The 21,957-nt window shown below is 36.7% G+C and overlaps 1 protein-coding gene across 4 annotated transcripts in view; it reads left to right on the top strand.

Moving 5' to 3' along the window:
• Positions 1-21,957, top strand: part of COG5 (component of oligomeric golgi complex 5) — a 371,971-nt gene that overhangs the window by 155,051 nt on the left and 194,963 nt on the right. For all 4 annotated transcript variants that reach the window (XM_023183076.2, XM_031936064.1, XM_023183075.2 and 1 more), the window contains one exon: positions 541-671. In XM_023183076.2, the coding sequence (XP_023038844.1) occupies positions 541-671 (131 nt within the window). The remainder of the gene's footprint in view (positions 1-540; positions 672-21,957) is intronic.

Genomic DNA, 21,957 nt, shown 5'->3' with positions numbered 1-21,957 from the left:
AATAGTTGGACGTGATGCCAGGTACTGGTAGTACCAGCTACTTGGGAGGCTAAGGTGGGAGGACTGCTAGAGCCCAGGAGCTTGAGACTATAGTGAAATATAATCACATGTGTGGCAGTCCACTACACTCCAGCCTGGGCAGTGTATTGAGACTCCTTCATCTCTTAAAAACAACAACAACAGCAGCAAAAAAAACTGTAGTTGCATCTTGAGAATTTTCTGAAAATATGAGAATATTTATTTACTTTAAAATACTAAATTTGACACTTTTAAATGTGATCTCTTGACATTTCCTTAAACTTGTAATAATCATCGTTTCTATTCTTGTCTTACCAAATCTGTCTTATTTGGAGCATTTAACTCCAGCATAAATTACTTATTAAATAGAAAATATTTGGGAAGCTGTATTTTTTAAAATATGGATTTTGAAAGGCAACCCTGTTTAATAGCCTTTTTTTTTGAGAAGTTATATGTATTTTAATACCTTGATATTTATTCAGTATTGAAATATTTGAATGTGTGTGTTTTTGTTTTAAACAGATTATCTTTCTCAAGGAATAGATCTTTCTGGAATAGAAGTGATAGAAAATGACCTACTTTTTATTGCAAGAGCCCGACTTGAAGTGGAAAATCAAGCTAAGCGCCTACTAGAGCAGGGTTTGGAGACTCAGGTAATAAAAATAAGACTTTTTAAATGTGAAAAATGTGTCATAATACAGGTGAACATTTGACTTTGAGTTCAAAAAAGTAATGTATGTCTTCATTTTATCACTCAGAAAGTATGTCTACAATTGAAATCAGAGAATAGGTCATAGTTAAGGGAAATTTTAATATATGTTCACTATATTTAATTTAAAAATAGACCTAATGTTTCTAATGTATAATGTATATAACATGAAATGTATTTTTTATGATGTGCATATATAGATAGATAGATAGCTGACCATGCCTGCTTTATCTAAAGCGTGGTTCCTCATTTAAGCCTTTCAACAACCCAGTAAGATCGGTATTATTGTTAATTTTATTTTACAGTTGAAGGAACAGAACTTAAATAAGTTGTTGAAAATCACATAGCTAGTAAATTAGTTTGGATTCAAATTTTAATCACTCTAGTCCCAGAACTTTTCAATCTTAATCATTATGCCATAATTTAAAAAATTTTTGACTTGACATTTCTCCTAAGGTATCATTTTCCTGATGCTTAATTTTCTGAATTAGAAGAAATTCAAAGGTATTGATGTATTATTAGATTCAACAACTTAGAATTAGATCTTAAATCTACCCTTGTATTATACCCAGGTATTTTCTCCATTCGTATTGGGCTCCAAAATAATTATTAATACTTAGAGTTTTTTCATATCTTCTAAACCAGGAATTTCATTTTGTGCATTTATATTGGGCAGAAATAATGTTATTAATGTGCTGTTCTTTAAGTAGCCTCTAAATCAGGAAGGTACTTGACTTCTGATTCCTAAATAGTTGTAATTTTTAAAATATAACTGAATCAGGTAGTTATTCTTTTAAAATTGAATATTATATGCAAAATGAAAAGTGGACAAATCATAAACTTTCATATAGAATGAATACCACAGTGTGAACATACCCGTGAAATCAAAACCCAGGTCAGAAATGGGACATTACCAGTACTCCTAGAGTTTCTTTGCCCTCTCTCACAAGTTTTGCTCTCTTCTGTCTTCCCCAAAGATGATGATTATTCTAACTTCTAACATTAGAGATTACTTTTAGTTGTTTGGTCAATTATGTTAACTCTAGGTCTCCGTATAAGGATGGAACTCTTACACTGTTTAAAAAAAAATAGAGTATTTCTCTACATTAAATAAGAGAAGATATCTTGTTTTAGATCCTCAAAAGAGAAGGAAAAGATAACTCTATTAATCAAACATTTTGCCCTGAATTTCAAAACAAGAAAGGGCAGTTGCCTTCCTAAAGAAGTGGCCTCTGGGTTTGACTTTGTAGCCCTCCATCCTATATGAATTACGCCTTTTTTTTGGATTTTATACAGGGGATTTATTTTCTATAACATATTGTCCTCTTCCTCATATGGTTGCTTTTATCTCCTAATCCTTTTGTGTCTGCCATCTCTAGGACTTAAGCAGTACTGTTTTCTCTCCATTCTAAATCCCATCATCGTGGATGTTACCAATACCTATGGAGATGGTTATTCTCATACATTGGGCTCACAGTAGTTTGACATCTACTAGCCCAAACTTGAGTCTAGTGCCCTTCCCTTCCATCCTATTTCAGTATCTTTCCCTCCTTATTAACGTTGAATGTTGTCATTAGCATTTGGTCTAAGTCTCCAGTGTCTCTTCCTTTGACTGTAGATTCCTATTTTTTCTGCCCTCCCACTCCCTTGTTCCCATTATAACTCATAATTCTTTTATTAACCTAAAACATCAATCTCTTGGCCAGGCACAGTGGCTCACATCTGTAATCCCAGCACTTTGGGAGGCCGAGGCAGGCAGATCACCTAAGGTTGGGAGTTTGAGACCAGCCTAACCAACATGGAGAAACCCCATCTCTACTAAAAATACAAAATTAGCCAGGCATTGTGGTGTACTCCTGTAATCCCAGCTACTTGGGAGGCTGAGGCAGGAAAATTGCTTAAATCTGGGAGCCAGAGGTTGTGGTGAGCCGAAATCTTGCCATTGCACTCCAGTCTGTGCAACAACAGCAAAACTCCATCTCAAAAACAAAACAAAACAAAACAAAACCATCAGTCCGTTAAGTCATCTATAGCATAAATGCCTTTACTACTCGATGGTTTTCTACTCTGTCAACCTCATATCTGTCCCCTTCTCTGACTCTACTTATTTTTTTATATTAAATTGATCAAAGATGTGTCTCTTCAACTATTCACCTAACTAATGATTCTCAAACTTCACCATGCATCAGAATTGATGGGAGGACTGGTTAAACACAGACAGCTGAGCCCAGTACCCAGAATTTCTGATTCAGTAGATCTGGTACCAAGAACCATTGCTCTTGATGATACCCTCAAATTCTCTCACCCTTGCCTTTCTACTACTCCTGCACAGCAAAATGCCATCTGTGGACCATGCAACATTTATCCCTATTTTACTTCTATGCCTAGGCTTGTCATTGCTCTTAAAAAACAAAAACAAAACAAAACAAAACAGACAACTGTAAGACTGATGTAACCAAAATTTATGATTCTGAGATGCAGGTGGGTTTCAATTACTTTTTTTTTGTAGGTTATTACATCTTTATTGTTTTAATTTTTTATTATACTTTAAGTTCTAGGATACATGTGGACAACGTGCAGGTTTGTTACATATGTATATATGTGTCATGTTGGTGTGCTGCGCCCATTAACTGGTCATTTACATTAGGTGTATCTCCTAATGCTATCCCTTCCCGCTTCCCCTACCCCATGACAGGCCCCAGTGTGTGATGTTCCCCTTCCTGTGTCCAAGTGTTCTTATTGTTCAATTCCCACCTATGAGTGAGAACATGTGGTGTTTGGTTTTCTGTTCTTGTGATAGTTTGCTGAGAATGATGGTTTCCAGCTGCATCCATGTCCCTACAAAGGACATGAACTCATCCTTTTTTATGACTGCATAGTATTCCATGGTGTATATGTGCCACATTTTCTTAATCCAGTCTGTCATTAATGGACATTTGGGTTGGTTCCAAGTCTTTGCTATTGTCAATAGTGTCGTAATAAACATACGTGTGCATGTGTCTTTATAGCAGCATGACTTATAATCCTTTGGTTATATATCCAGTGATGGGATAGCTGCGTCAAATGGTATTTCTAGTTCTAGATCCTTGAGGAATCACCACACTGTCTTCCACAATGGTTGAACTAGTTTATAGTCCCACCAACAGTGTAAAAGTGTTCCTGTTTCTCCACATCCTCTCCAGCACCTGTTGTTTCCTGACTTTTTAATGATCACCATTCTAACTGGTGTGAGATGGTATAGTATTTCATTATGGTTTTGACTTGCATTTCTCTGATGGCCAGTGATGATGAGCATTTTTTCATGTGTCTGTTGGCAGCATAGATGTCTTCTTTTGAGAAGTGTCTGCTCATATCCTTTGCCCACTTTTTGATGGGGTTGTTTGTGTTTTTCTTATAAATTTGTTTGAGTTCTTTGTAGATTCTGGATATTAGCCCTTTGTCAGATGAGTAGATTGCAAAAATTTTCTCTCATTCTTTAGGTTGCCTGTTCACTCTGATGGTAGTTTCTTTTGCCGTGCAGAAGCTCTTTAGTTTAATTAGATCCCATTTGTCAATTTTGGCTTTTATGGCCATTGCTTTTGATGTTTTAGACATGAAGTCCTTGCCCATGTCTATGTCCTGGATGGTATTGCCTAGGTTTTCTTCTAGCGTTTTTATGGTTTTAGGCCTAACATTTAAGTCACTAATCCATCTTGAATTAATTTTCGTATAAGGAGTAAGGAAAGGATCCCGTTTCAGCTTTCTACTTATGGCTAGCCAATTTTCCCAGCACCATTTATTAAATAGAGGATCCTTTCCCCATTTCTTGTTTTCCTCAGGTTTGTCAAAGATCAGATGGCTGTAGATGTGTGGTATTATTTCTGAGGACTCTGTTCTGTTCCATTGGTCTATATCTCTGTTTTGGTACCAGTACCATGCTGTTTTGGTTACTGTAGCCTTGTAGTATAGTTTAAAGTCAGGTAGCATGATGCCTCCAGCTTTGTTCTTTTGACTTAGGATTGTCTTGGCAATGCGGGCTCTTTTTTGGTTCCATATGAACTTTAAAGCAGTTTTTTCCAATTCTGTGAAGAAACTCATTGGTAGCTTAATGGGGATGGCATTGAATCTGTGAATTACCTTGGGCAGTATGGCCATTTTCATGATACTGATTCTTCCTATCCATGAGCATGGTATATTCTTCCATTTGTTTGTGTCCTCTTTTATTTCATTGAGCAGTGGTTTGTAGTTCTCCTTGAAGAAGTCCTTTACATCCCTTGTAAGTTGGATTCCTAGATATTTTATTCTCTTTGAAGCAATTGTGAATGGCGAGTTCACTCATGATTTGGCCCTCTGTTTGTCTGTTACTGGTGTATAAGAATGCTTGTGATTTTTGCACATTGATTTTGTATCCTGAGACTTTGCTGAAGTTGCTTATCAGCTTAAGGAGATTTTGGGCTGAGACGACAGGGTTTTCTAAGTATACAATCATGTCATCTGCGAACAGGGACAATTTGACTTCCTCTCTTCCTAATTGAATACCCTTTATTTCTTTCTCCTGCCTGATTGCCCTAGCCAGAACTTCCAACACTATGTTGAATAGGAGTGGTGAGAGAGGGCATCCCTGTCTTGTGCCAGTTTTCAAAGGGAATTTTTCCAGTTTTTGCCCATTCAGTATGATATTGGCTGTGGATTTGTCATAAATAGCTCTTGTTATTTTGAGGTATGTTCCATCAATACCGAATTAATTGAGAGTTTTTAGCATGAAGGGCTGTTGAATTTTGTCAGAGGCCTTTTCTGCATCTATTGAGATGATCATGTGGTTTTTGTCTTTGGTTCTGTTTATATGCTGGATTACATTTATTGATTTGTGTATGTTGAACCAGTGTTGCATCTGAGGGATGAAGCCCACTTGATCATGGTCAATAAGCTTTTTGATGTGCCACTAGATTCCGTTTGCCAGTATTTTATTGAGGATTTTTGCATCGATGTTCATCAGGGATATTGGTCTAAAATTCTCTTTTTTGTTGTATCTCTTCCAGGCTTTGGTATCAGGATGAAGCTGGCCTCATAAAGTGAGTTAGGGAGGAGTCCCTCTTTTTCTGTTGATTGGAATGGTTTCAGAATGAATGGTACTAGCTCCTCCTTGTACCTCTGGTGGAATTTAGCTGTGAATCCCTGGTCCTGGGCTCTTTTTGGTTGGTGGACTATTAATTATTGCCTCAATTTCAGAGCCTGTTATTGGTCTGTTCAGGGACTCAACTTCTTCCTAATTTAGTCTTAGGAGAGTGTATATGTCCAGGCATTTATCCATTTCTTCTAGGTTTTCTAGTTTATTTGAGTAGAATTGTTTATAGTATTCTCTGATGGTAGTTTGTATTTCTCTGGGATCGGTGATGATAACCCCTTTATCGTTTTTTATTGCATCTATTTGATTCTTCTCTCTTTTTTTCTTTATTAGTCTTGCTAGCAACCTTTTAATTTTGTTGATCTTTTCAAAAAATCAGCTCTTGGATTCATTGATTTTCTCGAAGGGTTTTTTGTGTCTCTATCTCCTTCAGTTCTGCTCTGATCTTAGTTATTTCTTTCCTTCTGCTAGCTTTTGAATATGTTTCCTGTTGCTTCTCTAGTTCTTTTAATTGTGATGTTAGGGTGTCAATTTTAGATCTTTCCAGCTTTCTCTTGTGGGCATTTAGTGTTATAAATTTCCCTCTACACACTGCTTTAAATGTGTCCCAGAGATTCTAGTATGTTGTATCTTTGTTCTCATTGGTTTCAAAGAACAGCTTTATTTCTGCCTTCATTTCGTTATGTACCCAGTAGTCATTCAGGAGCAGGTTGTTCAGTTTCCATGTAGTTGAGCAGTTTTGATTGAGTTTCTTAATCCTGAGTTCTAGTTTGATTGCACTGTGGTCTGAGAGACAGTTTGTTATAATTTCTGTTCTTTTACATTTGCTGAGGAGTGCTCTACTTCCAATTATGTGGTCAATTTTGGAATAAGTGTGATGTGGTGCTGAGAAGAATATATATTCTGTTGATTTTGAGTGGAGTGTTCTGTAGATGTCTATTAGGTCTGCTTGGTGCAGAGCTGAGTTTAATTCCTGGATATTCTTGTTAACTTTCTGTCTTGTTGATCTGTCTGATGTTGACAGTGGGGTGTTAAAGTCTCCCATTATTATTGTGTGGGAGTCTAAGTCTGTTTGTAAGTCTCTAAGGACTTGCTTTATGAATCTGGGTGCTCCTGTATTGGGTGCATATATATTTAGGATAGTTAGCTCTTCTTGTTGAATTGGTCCCTTTACCATTATGTAATGGCCTTCTTTGTCTCTTTTGATCTTTGATGGTTTAAAGTCTGTTTTATCAGAGACTAGGATTGCAACCCCTTCCTTTTTTTGTTTTCCATTTTCTTGGTAGATCTTCCTCCATCCCTTTATTTTGAGCCTATGTGTGTCTCTGCACATGAGATGGATCTCCTGAATACAGCACACTGATGGGTCTTGACTCTTTATCCAATTTGCCAGTCCCTGGGGTCTTTTAATTGGAGCATTTAGCCCATTTACATTTAAGGTTAATATTGTTATGTGTAAATTTGATCCTGTCATTATGATGTGAGCTGGTTATTTTGCTCATTAGTTAATGCAGTTTATTCTTACTCTCGATGGTCTTTACATTTTGGCCTGTTTTTGCAAGTGGCTGGTACCAGTTGTTCCTTTCCATGTTTAGTGCTTCCTTTTGGGGCTCTTGTAGGGCAGGTCTGGTGGTGACAAAATCTCTAAGCATTTGCTTATTTGTAAAGGATTTTATTTCTTCTTCACTTATGAAACTTAGTTTGACTTGATATGAAATTCTGAGTTGAAAATTCTTTTCTTTAAGGATGTTGAATAATGGTCCCCACTGTCTTCTGGCTTGTAGAGTTTCTGCCGAGAGATCCGCTGCTAGTCTGATGGGCCTCCGTTTGTGGGTAACCCGACCTTTCTCTCTGGCTGCCCCTAACATTTTTTCCCTCATTTCAACTTTGGCGAATCTGACAATTATACGTCTTGGAGTTGCTCTTCTCGAGGAGTATCTTTGTGGTGGTGTCTGTATTTCCTGAATTTGAATGTTGGCCTGCCTTGCTAGGTTGGGGAAGTTCTCCTGGATAATATCCTGAAGAGTGTTTTCCAACTTCATTCCATTCTCCCTGTCACTTTCACGTACACCAGTTAGACGTAGATTTGGTCTTTTCACATAGTCCCGTATTTCTTGGAGGCTTTGTTCATTTCTTTTTTCTCTAAACTTCTCTTCTCACTTCATTTCATTCATTTGATCTTCAATCACTGATACCCTTTCTTCTAGTTGATCAAATCAGTTACTGAAGCTTGTGCATTTGTCACGTAGTTCTTGTGGCATGGTTTTCAGCACTATCAGGTCCTTTAAGGACTTCTCTACATTGGTTATTCTAGTTAGCCATACATCTAATCTTTTTTCAAGGTTTTTAGCTTCTTTGCGATGGGTTCAAACTTCCTCCTTTAGCTTGGAGAAGTTTGATCATCTGATGCCTTCTTCTCACAATTGATCAAAGTCATTCCCCGTCCAGCTTTGTTCCATTGCTGGCGAGGAGCTGCGTTCCTTTGTAGGGGGAGAGGCACTCTGATTTTTAGAATTTTCAGCTTTTCTGCTCTGTTTTTTCCCCATCTTCGTGGTTTTATCTACCTTTGGTCTTTGACGATGGTGACGTACAGATGGGGTTTTGGTGTGGATGTCCTTTCTGTTTGTTAAGTTTCCTTCTAACAGGACCCTCAACTGCAGGTTTGTTGGAGTTTGCTCAAGGTCCACTCTAGACCCTGTTTGCCTGGGTATCAGCAGCAGAGTCTGCAGAATAGTGAATACTGCAGAACAGCAAATGTTGCTGCCTGATCATTCCTCTGGAAGCTTGGTCTCAGGGGCATTCCCAGCTGTGTGAGGTGTCAGTCTGCCCCTACTTGGGGGTGCCTCCCGCTTAGGCCACTCGGGGGTCAGGAACCAACTTGAGGAGACAGTCTGTCTGTTCTCAGATCTCAAACTGCATGCTGGGAGAACCACTAGTCTCTTCAAAGCTGTCAGACAGGGACATTTACATCTGCAGAGGTTTCTTCTGCTTTTTGTTTAGCTATGCCCCGTCCCTAGAAGTGGAGTCTACAGAGGCAGGCAGGCCTCCTTGAGCTGTGGTGGGCTCCACCCAGTTCGAGCTTCCTGGCTGCTTTGTTTACCTACTCAAGCCTCAGCAATGGCGGGCGCCCCTCCACCAGCCTCACTGCTGCCTTGCAGTTAGATCTCAGACTGCTGTGCTAGCAATGAGGGAGGCCCCGTGGGTGTGGGACCCTCTGAGCCAGTCTCGGGATATAATCTCCTGGTGTGCTGTTTGCTAAGACCTTTGGAAAAGTGCAGTATTATGGTGGGAGTGACCTGATTTTCCAGGTGCTGTGTGTCAGGATTTCCCTTGGCTAGGAAAGGGAATTCCCTTACCCCTTGCACTTCCCGGGTGAGGTGATGCCTCGCCCTGCTTCGCCTCTTACTCGGTGGACTGCACCCACTGTCCTGCACCCACTTTCCGACATGCCTCAGTGAGATGAACCCGGTACCTCAGTTGGAAATGCAGAAATCACCCGTCTTCTGTGGCGCTCACACTGGCAGCTGTAGCCTGGAGCTGTTTCTATTTGGCCATCTTGGAACCGCCGCCCCGCCCCCGCCCCCGCCCCCGCCCCCGCCCCCGCCCCCGCCCCCGCCCCGTGCCTGGCCTCAAGTACTTTTTTATTATGTCCAGTTCCCTCTTCCATTTCACAGATGGTTGTTTCATATTTTTTTAATTCACTGTAAACCTCCAGTGTGTTCTCTCTTATTGTCATGAGATGATCTTGTCACACTCCTTACAAAGAAAATCAAGATCACAAGGCATGCATGTTTTTGACTTCATGCCAAGTTCATTCTTAAGAATACAACTCCATCAGATCTCTAACCTTCCTATTTAAGGCTAATTCCACACCATCCTTTCTGCCCTGCTTCTTTACTTTGCTCTTTGGCTTATCTGAATCTTCAACCTTTTCCTTTTTATTAGCAGTAAACAAAGATACTAAAATTCCTCCCACTTAAAAGGAAAAAGCATTCTTCAAGTTTAACTGTTTGCTTAGTTATATCTTATTATGTAACTATTTCCTAGTCTGTTTACTTCGTAGTCAAACTTTTTGGAAGAATAAGCTGCTCTTACTGTCTCCTTTTCTTGACTTCTCATATAGGCCCCAGTCTACACTATTGTGGCTGCTAATCTACTTTCAGTAGATTTATTGAAGTCTATACCCCAGTAGACTACTGGGGTGACCTCCCAGTTTCCCAAAGGACTTTTTTTTTCTTTCTCAAATTTTGACTTTGGTAGCCATTTCAACTTCTTGACAGCCTTTCTTCTCTTAGTTTCCTTATCTCAATCTCTCCTGTTTTTTTTTGTTGTTGTTGTTTTCCTTCTCTTGACATTACTTTTTGATTTCTTCATAGTTGTAATAATTTCTGCTTACTTAATCTTTGTATTCTGTCTATCTTTGTGACCACTTTTTATTCTAAATGCTTTTCCTTGATGATCTCGTACATTCCCATTTGCTGATAACTTTAAAATCTCACTCTGCATCCAAGATCTCTTTTGTAAACACCAAATCTTTATAGCTGCCTGCCCTGCCTGCAGGATGGTTGTATTGGTTAAAATTTGCTTATAGAAAACAGAACTTACTTTAGCAAGATTTAGTAGATAGGGATTTATCATAGGATATGGTTGGGAGGGCTCAAGAGGAAGATCTGAACTTCTCAGAACTACTGAACTGTGCAGAATTGGACAAGTTGGGCAGGTATTGCTTTCTCCATGTCAGGAAACTGCCTACTGGTTTTTTATATAACCTTCATTGCATTTGATAGCTTCAGAGCCATATTTCCTCTGACAGGATCTAGATCAGCAAAATGGATGTCCTCTGTTCTGCCTTTTGACACTCATAATGCTAGGGACTATACCCATTAGAGCTGGTAGGAGAAATCCAAACACCTCTATGACCAAGCTTGGCAGGGAAAACAACAGACGTAGGAAAAGTACAGCCTCTGCCATCTAAATGTCAAACAAGTTCTTATAGTTAATGGAATATTAGTCATATCTGGACCCTTTTACAGCAAACACATACTAAAAGGAAGCCGGAATGTATATCCAGCAAGCTCATTCTTAGTATCATCCACATTATTCCATGAGACCCTCCTAATGACTCTGTAACTCAGAATATTAAAAAAGAGAATTGTCAAATATATCTTCTCCTGTGTTTGTTAGCTGCTGTGGAGCACCACTATTCAACTGGGAAAGTTGGAAATCAGCGCATCTAAGGACCAGCAAACTTTTCGCGAAGAGACAGATAGTAAATTAGTTTAGATTTTGTAGGCCATTTAGTTTCATTTGTAACTACTGAACTCTGCTGTTGTAGCAGGAAAACAGCCAGAGACAATATGTAAATAAATGAGCTTGGTTGTGTTCCATTAATACTTTATTAGCAAAAACAAGCAATGAACCAGATTTGTCCCATGAGCATAGTTTGTTGACTCCTGTTCTAATCTGATTGTTTCTGTATTCTTGTTTCATACCCTTAGCTTTCTCATCCTGATTACTATATTAGTCTTCTATTAGTGTCTGATTTCCATTTAATATTCATACTGCTTCCACAGTGATCTTAATGTTAGATATATCTAGTCATGTCCATTTAATACTTAAAATTCTTCAACCACTTTGCTCTTTGTAAATCTCAAACTGTAACCCCATTTGCTTCTTGCCATCTTGGTACATCCCCAAGTGACACTTACGGCTGTCCCTTGTTTCCCTGAATATAACAGGTTTGTTCAGCCTCTGTGGTTTGCATTTAATGTTAAATATTCTTTGAACACAGTTACTGGTTGAATTTACGTGGCTATTTGTTTTGTATTCATTCTTTGCCCAACTTTGTCCTCCTTAACTTCCCCAAATATCCTTTCCTGATTCTTGTGGGTGGTTTTAGAATCTCTATTTAGGGTTATAATAGCACCTTTGAAAAAAAAAAGAAGAAGATGCTTAATAATGTTATTTATTATATTTGAGCATTTTATTTATTACACTGTGTTATATATATGTTTTGATGTACTCACTGGATTGACGTTCATTAAGACCTAGTACTGTATCTTTTATCTCTGTTTTCCCATTCTTTGAATTGCTCAATAAGTATTTAATAAGTATTAAATAATTGGATAAAACACTGGATGATGGTCTTAGTGTTTCGTTTTCTATTTCTTTTTCTTTTTTTTGAGACGGAGTTTTACACTTGTTGCCCGGGTTGGAGTACAGCGGTGCGATCTCTGCTCACTGCAACCTCCGACTCCCGGGTTCAGGTGATTCTCCCGCCTCAGCCCCCCGAGTAGCTGGGATTACAGGCATGTGCCACCACACCCAGCTAATTTTTGTATTTTTAGTAGAGACAAGGTTTCACCATGTTGGCCAGACTGGTCTCAAACTCCTGACCTCAGATGATCCACCCGCCTCTGCCTCCCAAAGTACTGGGATTACAGGCATGAGCCATCGCGTGCCCGGCCCTAATGTTTCTTTTGAAGGATGATTGCTCAAATTATCAAATTCTTTGATAATTACTTCTCAAAGAAATATTGAAGGAATTCCAAGTCAACCTTGAATAAAGATGAATATTTCTACAGAAAATTGATATTAGCATAGTTTGTTTAGTTGTGAGAAAGATGGCAATTTATATTTCAGGGAGTGCTATGTCACAAACCTTTTGTATTAATCTAATGGGAAACCTTATGTATATATACTACTTAAAATTTTGTATCTATGAAATGTTTTTGATATACACATTTGTATATATCTTTATGCAGTTCTTAAAATTTTACTATATTTTGGAGTCATGGGACTCAAAACAAGTAATTCTAGAAAGGAAACAGTACCAACATTTTTAAAACCAAAATATTATCTTCAGTAGGGATGGATAAATTTAACATGTCAAAACGGAATGGTTACTGTTAAAGGCTTTTTGTTTTTTAATTGAATTGTCTTATATTTAAAGTAAGAAAGTATTGTTTAGCGTAGTAGTTTCTAAGTAAATATATATTAGATATTTTATTGTCTTGTGCACTTTTTTACCAGTTGTCAAGTTTGACTTTTCTTTGGTTTTTAAATTCATATTAAAAATTAAGAGACTGACAAACTTTTAGGAAGTCTTCCTTAAGTATTGATAGTTTTGTTATCGGTTCAGACTGTATAAATTTATTCAAAAGATTTATCAAAGTAGATGACTGTTGTTATTTAACCAGTGGCCTATTTCTAATAAATCGTATTAAAAAGACAAAAGTGTAAAAATAATGTGTGTCTGCATGGGTAGAGGTAGAATGATCTGCATAGATCTTAGAAAAATAGGAGTCAGGGAGCTATAATTTTGTTGTATGTCTCAGCATGGTTCAGAGGAGGATAGATTCTGTTCAGTGGAGGGGGAGTATTTTCTCCCTGTAAGGCCATATGGATCATATTATCATAGTTTATTGACGTTATCCTTTAATGTTATCCAATTCATTTGTCTTATTTAGATGTATAAAGTAATCTTCTGAGTATAATTTGGCTCCTCTGTTAGTCCATTTGGACTGCTGTCACAAAACACCATAAACTGGGTGGCTTATAAAAAACAGAAATGTATTTTTCACAGTTCTGGAGGCTGGAGGTGCCAGCAGATTGAGTATCTACTGAGGGCCTCTCGATGTGTCCTTATGTGGTAGAAGGAGGAAAGGCACTCTCAAGCGTCTTTTATAAGGGCACGAATCCCATTCATGGGTGCCCTGCCTTCATGATGTAATCATCTCCCAAAGGCCACACCTTCTAACACTATCACCTTGGCAGTTAGGATTTCAACATATGAATTGAGGAGGAAAGACACAAACATTCAGACTATTGCAGCTTGCTGTATAATTTTCCTTAAGGGAGAAAATGTATTATCTGCCAATATTAACATTCTGGTTCAGTACATGAAATTTACTGTATTTCTTATGTATAAATTGATATTTGTGTTTGTAACATCTTTCTGAGCTTAGTTGTTTGTGTCTGTCTTCCTCAGACCTGGGTTTCTCACAAAGTTAGGTTTCGGGTTTTGTAGAGCTGAGAGGATTAAACTCTTAATAATCATGTCACTGAGATAAGGCTTCTTGGGAAGCAGGCTGTCGTAGTAGAAAGAGCCTGTATTTTGGAGCTAGTGCGTTTTCTTCTCAGACAGCAACAAGACAGAGGTGTCATCCAGCTGTGTGAGCAGGCAGTTTAGGAATTAAGAATGAAACGAACCATTGTTCAGTCTCTGTTCTTTGTCAGGCTCTGTGTTAGTCACTTTACATTTGTTATCTCAATTGCAATAACAGATCTGTGAAGAAGATATGATTATCCACTTTCTGTATGGTTAAGGAAACAAAGAGATGGAAAGGTTAGGAAATTAACTGAAGATTACATAGCTGGCAAGTAATAGAATCATGATCTGGAGCTCCTGCTTCCCCACTTCTTTAGTAAGAAAAGCAGTTTATTCTAATTTTATTAAATAATTATATTGACAATTATTTGACAATTTGTGAAGCAATTTGTATTGTATTTGTATTTTTAGGAAGTCTCCATTTGATGACTAATCTAAACTGGTCCTTCAGTGTTCTTCAGAATTTTTGTTTTCTGACCAACTGTTTTTTTTTTATCTTCTGAAATTATTCTTTTACACTCTCTTTACTTTCCATCAACCATCTTCTCTTGCCATACCTCCATTTTACTGTGAGCAGATGTCCTTAATTCCTGCTTCACTGAGAGTCCTCTCATACCACCTCTGCTCTAGATCCTATTTTCTATTTTCTTAGAACCTTATCTTGTTGACATTTCCATCCCGCATTTCCCTCATACTGTTTCCTCATCAGCATTTAAACATGCACATTTTATGCTACTCTCCGTGTGTATCTCTGCTTTTCAGTCTCATAAACTTTGTATTAGTTGTTCACATCCCATTTTCCTTTCTTCTTTAGGGCCTTGGTACTCTTTTTATGCCTGGAATACGCTTCACACTCCCTGTTAGAACAGATGCTGCAGCTTATATGTATTTTGTCCTCAAATTATATTCTTGCATGTATCAGAGATTATTAAAATAGTTAAATGTACAATGTTTCTTATAAATATGGACTAAAAGAATTACAGTATTTTAACTTTGAAGTACTATTGCATTCATAAATGATTACACACTTAGTTTATAGGCTCTTAGCCTGAATAGATGTACAGTAAACAAGGAACTTTTGAAAAATTACATCATATTATCAGTAACATTTAATAATTTCTGATATTAATTTGATTCCTCAAAAGTGTTGATGATCCTCTCTTACTGAGTATGTAGTTGATGCCCATCATTTTCAATATCAGTTCATTGTAAAACTTAATATAGCATGAGTCTTTAGTGCTATCTTTACCAGTTGTGAAATTAGTAGTATTTAATAACACTAAAAATTCTCCATCTTCATCATCTTCAGTGATTTTTAGATTTTTGGTTATTGACTGATAATTCAATGAGATCTTTTGTTAAAAACTAAATTGTTACTTTCTATTGAATCATGTTAAAGAAATTGATGATGTTTTTATTACTTCATTGAATTCTGCCCTTACTGAAATCATAAAAATAGTAATAATAATAATAATAGAGGCACCTAACTGTAATTTGCAGATAAGTTGTCACTTCATTTTTATGGCTGCTGTGTTCTGAATGCATCCTCCTCAAATTCTCCTTACGTTGAAATCCTAACCCCCAAGATTATGTTATTTGGATGTTGGCCTTTGGGAGGTAAACAGGTCATGAAGGAGGGACCCTCATGAATGGGATTAGTGCCCTTATAAAAGACTTTTTGCATTTTCTATCTACCTTCCCCTCTCCTTCTACCCCTCATTTTACTCAGAGCCTGAGAGAGCTGCTTATCCTTTTGCCATGTGAGATTACATTAAAAACGTGTCCTTGTCAGGGAAGGGAACATCACACATCGGGGCCTGTCGGGGTTGTAGGGCTAAGGGAGGGATACCATTAGGAGAAATATGTAATGCAGATGACGGGTTGATGGGTGCAGCAAACCACCATGGCACGTGTATACCTATGTAACAAACCTGCACATTCTACACATGTATCCCAGAACTTAAAGTATAATTAAAAAAAAAAAATGGTGTCTTTGTGTGAACTAGGAAGATGAGCCCTTATCAGATACCCAAACTGCTGACACCTTGAACTTGGACTTTCCAGTCTCCAGAACTGCAAGAAATAAATTTCTCTTGTTTATAAGCCCAGTCTATGGTATTATATTATAGCAGCCAGAACAGACTAATATAATAGCTATTCCTTTGTTATCTGAAACAACTATTTGTTTGAAGAAAGTTAGTGCAATTTCTTTTTTTAGCATTCCTTTCCAAACCAAAATTGTTTTAGTAAATGCGGATAACCTTTTTCATCACTACTTTTTTTTCCAGTTAATTGCCTAAGTGTTTTGTATTTATTTGTATGCTTTAAATAGCTTTGTAGTGTTATAAAATACTATCATATTGCAAAATGTCTATTTTCAGATTTACAAACTAAATGACTCTTTAGATATGGAGGAGCTATTGTTTCTTTCTACACAAAAAATACATAAATAAACTTCTGACCTTACAAAAGCCTTATTATTTCTGTATGGGAAAGATTTATAGTGATATCACTATCACTTCCATTGGAAAAATTTGGAAGGACTGGTGATTTAGGGCACATCTTCTGGGGATGCATAGAATATGATCATGTTAGAAAAAACATTTTTCACCTCTATAAGCAGTCTGTCACAGCATGCAACTGGATGTACCATCCACCTGCAGCTCTTCCTGATTCCCATTTCTCTCTTTTCTACTCACCACAGAGTCTTTCACTGACAGAAGTCACACAAAGAAAGGGAGAGGACCTTATTTATTTATTTATTTTTTTCAGGATTACAACAGACTTCATTACCCCAGGCTTTAACTAGCTTTCAAAAATAGGTGATAGAAATTGTGATCTGGATCAGTTCCTGCATCACCATAGATACCAGTCCCCCACAGTAAAATGATGACATTTTAATTAGGAATATGACTTTACCTTGTGAATTAGAAGCGTTCCCAGTAAACAAATATGAGATTTTCTGGGGGTTCAAGGTGGAGCAAGATAAAGTTTTTACTTATCTTTAGAGGTCATCAGGAAAGAGGATTTCTGTGTTCACTTCTTTTGGAGCTTAGTACCTGTCTATAATCCCGACCCTGTGGTAGTTGTTGCTAGCGATAGTAACTAAGTATTCATGAACTTGCCTTTTCCCTAAAGCAGAAGACCTTCTTGGTCAAGCCTAGGGTCCTGGTGCTTATCAACTGTCAGCCAGAAGTACCATGACAACCTTAGAGGAGCTAGCTCTAGAGAACCTAGACCTAGATCTAGACCTAGTTTCTTTAAGAAAATAATGCAGAATTGAAGTTCAGTAGAAAAATATCTGTATAGTATACAGTAAGAAATTATGATATTATGAGCTCTTTTCACTTTTGCAGTTAAAAATTCTGAATTATTTCTGGTATAACAAGGATACCAGTTCAAATGCATTGTGTTCAGTAGGCTCTATGGAAGTTAAGCATTATCTTAAGCTTCAGAAAGAAGGTCCTCGTAAAGTTGAACACGCTGATTCCTTTTGTAGTTAATGATAGTAGTTCTACAGGCAGCAAGCAATTCTTTTGGGATGTTTTCCTTCCCTTATGACCCAACAAACGCCATTTGCCTAGCTTTAAAAGGTACAGCTTTTATATATTTAGCTGTTAGGAGTTTTTCTGACTTGTCTCATGGATTATACAACAGATCTCATCATTTGGGCCTGTGTAAACTCCTTTGTATATTTGGTCCCTGTATTGTTTTTACCACTAACTAGAGTTTCAGTAATTTTTCCCTTCTTGTTCAAAACTTGTTCCTTGGCACACAGTAAACAACTTGAAAGAATGAATGTAGTAAGAGCTCTCATATTTCCTTTATGACCTTCAAATGATAATTTGCTGTTGTTTCCCCAAATATTTATCTGTTTGTTCCCATCACTGTAGCTTTCATTAGATTTAATGGAGACCTGATGTGGAGTACATTGGTATTCAATTAGATAAACTTTATGACATGTATAAATAATAAATTTAAAAGTTACGCTTCGACAATTTCTTTTTAAAGATAACATTATATATTATTATTAATAATAGTTATATAATAGGTACATCATAGTGTTTTATAATTTAAAAGGGTATTTTAAAACTAATCATTTCATTTTTTTTCTCTAAAGCTTAATGTTAGTTGTGTAACATGTCCTTTTTATTTTATCCTTAAATTTGAGTGGAAATTAATTTGAACTCTTACATAACACCCAAAATCATGGGTTGGTAAACTACAACCCGTGGACTGTTTTTTATATTCCCCCAGTGCTAAGAATTATTTTTATATTTTTAAATGGTTGGAAAAAAACAAAAAACAACATATGTACTGTGCAGAGCCTAGACTATTTACATATTGTACTTTAAAGAAAAAAATATGCTGATTCCTGCTTTAACTAATTGATTTTCTTGGCAGATACTTTCAACTTTTCTTTTCTCCTACTCTTCTTCTCTCTGCCTACCCTTTCTTCTTTTACAGTGTATCAATTACCATATGGTATTTCTGTATGCTTTTGTTTTACACCAAATGTAAAGTATTACTTTTATTCTAGTTTCTATATTATGCAGTCATGTTATTTTCATATTCTTTGACAAATTCTCTTGTTATGAGCAATCCACAATAACATTGGCTGCTTTATTATTTTATTGCCATCTTGCCGTGTGGACTTACATCTAATTAACTGCTTTTAGACTTAGGGTATTTTGGTGTTATTACTTCCCATAGTTTTCCAGTTCACTGAATGCATTTCATTTCAGTTATCCATGTGAATAATTTTTCAATAACGGACTAAATTTTTATTATATTTCATATAGAATTCTGTCACTGCTGTTTGATTAAAATTTGGTGGTCACTCTAGTCTATATGTAATTGCTTTCTGCTTCTCAAAAATTTCTCTAAACTGTGTTTGTACTTGTATAAATCTATATGATTTTACTTAATCTTGTGCTGGAGTGTTGTTATAGTAGTAAATAGTAGAATTTTATTTTGTAATTGAGAAAAATTACAGGCAGCCACTTTTTGTCATTATAGATTAATTTGCATTTCCATGGTTTTATATAATTGGAGTTACACAGTGTGCTCTTTCTCTAATCTGGCTTCATACATTCAACATAATCATTTTGAGATTCATGCATGTTATGTGCATTGATAATTCGTTCCTCTTTTATTATGTCATTACTTATGGAAGTATCTTTATCCATTCACCTATTGATGAGCATTTAGGTTATTTCTACTTTAGGACTATTGTAAATAAAGCTGCATGAACACTCAAGTATAAGTCTTAGTGTCAGCGTATATTTTCATTTCTATTAGGTTAATACTTGAGGCAAAAAAAAAAAGGTTAGATTTTTGCAAAGACTATTATGTTTACCTTTTAAAGAGAATACCAGTTTTCCAAAGTGGTTCTATTAGTTTATATTTCCACATCTGTTGTTTAGGGTTCTGGTTCCTCCAGATTGTTGCCAACATTTGGCATTTGATGTTGGCAGTCTTTTTAATTGTAGCCATTTTAGTGGGTATGTAGAAGGTTCTCATTGTACTTATCATGTGAATTTTCTTAATAACTACTGATGTGACAAACTTTTTAACTGCCTAATAGTGAAGGTTTTTGTTCAATTTTTAAAGAGTTTGTTGTCTTCTCATTATTGAGTTGTAAGAATTTTTAGTACATTCTGGATGTAAGCCTTTTATCAAATTTTGTACTGTAAATTGTATTAGTCGGCTTTCATACTGCTATAAAGACATACCCACGACTGGGTAATTTATAAAGAAAAGAGGTTTAATTGACTCACATTTCCACAGAACTGGGAAGGCCTCAGGAAATGTATAATCATGGCAGAAGGGGATGAGGCATGTCTTACATGGTGGCAGGCAAGAGAGAGGAGTGTGTGTGGAGCTAAGGGGAAAGAGCCCATTATAAAACCATCAAGTCTTGTGAGAACTCACTCACTATCCTGAGAACAGCAAGTGGGAAAACCACCCCCATGATCCAGTCACCTCCCACCAGGTTCCTCCCTGTACACATGGGGATTATGAGGATTACAATTCAAGATGAGATTTGGGTGGGGACACTGCCAAACCATATCATAAATATTTTCTTCTATGTCTTTCCTTTTTTTCTGTTATCATGCACTTTTTGTGTATAGTTTGATGAGTTTTAGTATACTTATTTATTTATTTTAATTTTTTCAGACGGAGTCTCGCTCTGTCACCCAGGTTGGAGTGCAGTGGTGCGATCTTGGCTCACTGCAATCTCCATCTCCTGGAATCAAGCAATTTTCCTGCCTCAGACTTCCAAGTAGCTGGGATACAGGCACATGCCACCACAACTGGCTAATTTTTATATTTTTAGTAGAGACGTGGTTTTACTACGTTGGCCAGGCTGGTCTTGAACTCCTGACCTCAGGTGATCTGCCTGCCTCAGCCTTCTGAAGTGCTGGGATTACAGGTGTGAGCCACCTCGCCCAGCCAAGTTGTAGTAAATTTATACAAATGTGCAACCATCTCATAACCAGTTTTGGAATATTGCCATCATATAAAGTTCCTTCATGCTTGTTTGTAGTCAGTTCCTCCTCCTAGCCCCAAACCAAGGCAATTACTAATCTTGATAGATAATAATTTCTGTCTTCATAGTTTTTTTTTCTAAAAATTTTATATAAATATAGTCATATGACAAGTAATCTTGTATATCTAGCTTCTTCACTTAGCACAGTGTTTTATTTAGAATGATCCATTTTGTTATATGCAGTGTTCCCCAACCTTTTTGACACCAGAGACTGGTTTCATGGAAGACAATTTTTTCACACATGTGGGAGCAGTGGTGGTGGTTTTGGGATGAACTGTTCCGCCTCAGATCATCAGCATTAGATTCTCATAAGGAGCACATAACCTATGTCCCTAGCATGCGCAGTTAGCAATAGGGTTCGCACTCCTATGAGAATCGAATGCTGCTGCTGATCTGACAGGAGGCAGAGATGAGGTGATAATGCTTTCTCCCCTGCCGCTCACCTCCTGCTGTGTGGCCCAGTTCCTAACGGGCCAGGGACTCATACCGGTCAGCAGCCCAGGGGCATTGGGAACTCCTGGTTGTATGTATAAGTAGTCCATTCTTTCTCATTGATGAGTAATATTCAGTTCTATGGATATATACATTTTGCTTGTGTCTTGATAAGTTAGTAGACTGCTTTTGTCTATTATGAATAATGTTGTCTTTTTTTCCCTTGATATCGTCTTTTTGAAAAGCAAAAATTTTTTAGTTTTGATAAAGTCTAGTTTTTCCATGTTTTCTTTTGTGTATTATGAAAGAAATTTTTGCCTACCCTAAGGTTACAAAGTTTTTGTCTTATGTTTTCTTTTAGAGGTTTTAGAATTTTACATTTTATTTAATTTTTATGTACAGTAAATTAATTTTTTCCATAGAGGAATTTAGTTTTTTGAGCACCTTTTGTTGAAAACTTTTTTTCTTTCATTAATGGATACCTTTGCGTTTTAATTTTCTGTCAATCTTTTCCCTAATGTTTTAATATCTATTAATGATTTCTGCCTAAATCTTTTTCTTAAATTACTTTTTTAGTCAGGGATTATGAAAGGATGATTTACTATTTTTGTTATTCCTTGTGTTTACTAGCTGTGATTATTTTGTAAAGAACTTTAACTCATCAACTATGCATATTTGGTTACCCTGAATTGCAGTTTCTTTTGAAAATTATATATAAATATTTAGAAATTTAACTGTCATTACCACTTTATAGAGTAATGAGTTGATACAGTAGTCACCACCAAAGGTAGCAGATGAGATGTGATTTTATTCTTTTGTTTTTCATCCGTTAAAAAATTATTATTATGGGCCCATTTTTTTTTTATATATTGTCTTTCAATCAGTTTGGTGCTGGATGAGGCTGTATGAACTATTAACAGCAAGCTAGATTAATAGTGGCTTAAACCAACAAATTTGACTGGGTGTAGGTGGTGCTAACATTGTTTCAACTATTCAACAAGGATTCAGGCCTTTATTTTTCCATTCCATCA

This window comes from Piliocolobus tephrosceles, chromosome 8, assembly GCF_002776525.5.
Source record: "Piliocolobus tephrosceles isolate RC106 chromosome 8, ASM277652v3, whole genome shotgun sequence".
NCBI lineage: Eukaryota > Metazoa > Chordata > Mammalia > Primates > Cercopithecidae > Piliocolobus > Piliocolobus tephrosceles.
The sequence above is the reverse complement of the archived record's forward strand: the minus strand, read 5'-3'. Positions and strand labels throughout refer to the sequence as shown.